The sequence below is a fragment of the Carassius gibelio genome, chromosome B3 (genome assembly GCF_023724105.1).
Source record: "Carassius gibelio isolate Cgi1373 ecotype wild population from Czech Republic chromosome B3, carGib1.2-hapl.c, whole genome shotgun sequence".
NCBI classification, from domain to species: Eukaryota; Metazoa; Chordata; class Actinopteri; order Cypriniformes; family Cyprinidae; genus Carassius; species Carassius gibelio.
In genome coordinates this window covers 4,930,042-4,933,282 of record NC_068398.1, presented here as the reverse complement: position 1 = coordinate 4,933,282, position 3,241 = coordinate 4,930,042, and the positions used below count along the sequence as shown (strand labels likewise).

At 37.9% G+C, this 3,241-nt stretch overlaps 1 protein-coding gene across 1 annotated transcript; it reads left to right on the top strand.

The window, feature by feature from the left end:
• The first annotated feature begins 538 nt into the window (after nt 1-538).
• LOC127952063 (zinc finger protein 239-like) lies at nt 539-2,926 on the top strand. Its single transcript, XM_052550325.1, has 3 exons — nt 539-572; nt 1,006-1,906; nt 2,899-2,926. Exons 1-3 carry the CDS (start codon nt 539-541, stop codon nt 2,924-2,926), a joined length of 963 nt encoding a protein of 320 aa, XP_052406285.1.
• The last annotated feature ends 315 nt before the right edge of the window (nt 2,927-3,241 follow it).

Sequence of the window (3,241 nt, the reverse complement as noted above, 5' to 3'; positions counted from 1 at the left end):
AAATACTTTTCAAAGAGAAAACACTTTATATTTGCTAGGCTCTGGTCTCTTTGGCTTCACTTGAGTAAATGCTTAAATGTGTAAATGAATTCTCCAAAATCTGCTTCCAGAGAAATTGATGTTCAGTGAAGCTCCTCCCACAACAATCACATCAACAGTGAAGCTCCTCCCACAACAATCACATCGACAGTGAAGCTCCTCCCACAACAATCACATCATCAGTTAAGCTCCTCCCACAACAATCACATCATCAGTGAAGCTCCTCCCACAACAATCACATCATCAGTGAAGCTCCTCCCACAACAATCACATCGACAGTGAAGCTCCTCCCACAACAATCACATCAACAGTGAAGCTCCTCCCACAACAAATAACATCATCAGTGAAGCTCCTCCCACAAAAATCACATCGACAGTGAAGCTCCTCCCACAACAATCACATCATCAGTGAAGCTCCTCCCACAACAATCACATCACCAGTGAAGCTCCTCCCACAACAATCACATCATCAGTGAAGCTCCTCCCACAAACCCTGCAGAATGGAACACTCTGAAGATACTGAAGAACACACAGGTTGGTGTTTATTCTTGATTCTTCATTAATAATGCTGATGGTTATGAAGCTTCAAGCACTTTTATGTTTTTGCTGTAAAAATCTTTAGAGCGTCTGAATAATCTTGCTGATGCATCATATAATAAGGGACACTTTCTATGAACTGGGAACTTTTTCCTCTAAAACGTTAGATATGTTGGATATTTGATCAAACATTTAATGGTTCTCCCCATAGAAACATGGGATTTGTGCCTATAATTGTTTTAGAAAATAACTGGGAGATTGGTGTAGCTCATTCATGAAAATAGTCAGGGACGCATAAATTATAAAAACGCATCAAAACAATCAACATCTTATATAATAACTGTCTTTTTTTCTGCTGTTAAATCAGGGTCCACTTTTATATTCCTTCATAAAAGTTCCTGAAAAGTAACCGTTTTTACTTTTATTTCAGAGCTGATCGAAGAGAACCAGGAGAGTGAAGAATCAAGTGAAGTTGAGGAGAAAAATCATGTCAAAACCAGAGAAAAACCTTTGAGTTGCTCTCAAACCAAACAGAAAGATTTAAAGAAAAGAAGAGCCAAGAAATCTTTCACCTGCACTCAGTGTGGAAAGAGTTTCACCCTCAAATATAATCTTGATATTCACATGAGACTTCATACTGGAGAGAAACCATACACATGTGATCAGTGCGGGAAGAGTTTTACAAGATCAGAAAAACTTAAGGGTCACATGAACATCCACACTGGAGAGAAACCTTACAAGTGTTTACACTGTGACAAGAGATTCAGTCTGTCAGGAAACCTGAAAACACATGAAAGGATCCACACTGGAGAGAAACTGTCCACATGTGATCAGTGCGGGAAGAGTTTTTCGCGAAAAGAATGCCTTGCAGAGCACATGAGAGTTCATACTGGAGAGAAACCATTCTCTTGTGATCATTGTGGGAAGAGATTTACACAATCATCAAACCTTAAGAGACACATGAACATCCACACAAGAGAGAAACTGTACTCATGTGATCAGTGCGATAAAACATTTTTATGGGCTTTAGTCCTGAAGAAACACCTGACGGTTCATACACAGGAGAAGCCATATTCGTGTGATTTGTGTGGAAAGAGTTTTACATTGCTACAAAGTTTGAAACAACATCAGAAACTTCATACTGGTGTGAAAGAGTACATGTGCTTTGAGTGTGAAAAGACTTTTATTTCAGCGGACCGTTTAAAACAGCATGAGATGATTCACACTGGAGAGAAACCTTACAAGTGTTCACACTGTGACAAGAGATTCAGTCGGTCAGGAGACCTGAAAAGACATGAAAGGTTCCACACTGGAGAGAAACTGTGTGATCAGTGCAGGAAGAGTTTTATGCAAAAAGAATGCCTTAAAGAGCACATGAGAGTTCATACTGATGTCACTTCCCAATGCAAACACGCCCAATAAAATGGCCCCACCCCTGTCACTTGATTGACAGGTTTCCGTGTAGATGTCGGAAATTCAAATGCAAAAGGAATTGCGATTCCATTTGAGTTTTGGCAGTTTACATACGCAGTGCTGAGAGAGTGAAAAGGCAAATGCGGTAATTATTATTGTTATTTAAATATGACAGGCTCACAGCTTGTGAGATATGGGAATCACAATTGCAAACGGACTTTGTATTTCCATTTTAAATTTGGCAGACACTGTGCATTCACTTAAACAAAAATTAAAACAGTAATGCGCGATTTGCATTTGCGTTTGGATTATGTCACATTTTATGCGTCCACAAATTGAAAACGGAATTGCAAATACAATTTGCAATTCCTTTTGAATAAAGTCCGGAATATCATTCCATACTGGACGTTTTATTTAAAGTCAATGTCAACTTTAGGTTTTGTGTAACAAAAATAAAAATCGCTTTCTTTTTCTGGGTACAGTGTTTATTAACAGCATTTTTGCCTGATGTAGGCCTACTGTAACTTAACTATAACCACCTTAAGAACATGGTCACACATACATCACCGAGAGTCTGCATTTACGTCTGCAAGACATATTTTTCAGAGAGTTTAGGACATTTCCTTTTAGATATCAAATAGACGTCTAATAGATATCTTTGATATGTTTATGATTTAGGATGTATGTAAAACTTAGATCTTAAAGACGACTGTCAGATGTTTGTAGAGAGTACTGTAGATGCTTTCCATATTAAGAGATCTTTAACAGACATCTTTCAGATGTACGTGTGCTATCTAATCTGAGATTTTTTTTTTACTAAAAAAATAAAAAAATAACAATGAAGCCACTGTGCAACTCAAGTATTGAAGAGCAGATGTTTCAGTCATTGATGTTGTTATGATATTTTCAGATTATTTCTAGTGAAATATACAGCGTAGAGTCCTGACAGATCTGAGGAGTAAAATAGTCTCTCCCAGACGTCTCTGTCAAAGTATATGAGATTAGAATAAGGGCATCCCAAAGCATAGTATGTTAAAAAAAAAATATGCCAAAAGTCCCCGGATGGTCTTCTATTTCAGGTGATTTTTGAAGTGTGAATCCGTGCACACTCTAACATACTTTTAGGGCGGAGTATAAGGCGGCACATGAGACTTATAGCCTACTGTATAAAGCAAAGGAGACATGTGATCCATAAATCCAAAGTAGATGGCGCTAATGAGAAAATACAAGCTGGCTATGAAGAAGAAGAAGAA

Coding starts and splice junctions, on each gene's coding strand:
- LOC127952063 (XM_052550325.1), top strand. CDS start 539: ATGGAACACTCTGAAGATACTGAAGAACACACAG. Junction 573..1,005: donor AGATACTGAAGAACACACAG/GTTGGTGTTTAT, acceptor CTTTTATTTCAG/AGCTGATCGAAGAGAACCAG. Junction 1,907..2,898: donor GGAGAGAAACTGTGTGATCA/GTGCAGGAAGAG, acceptor TGATATTTTCAG/ATTATTTCTAGTGAAATATA.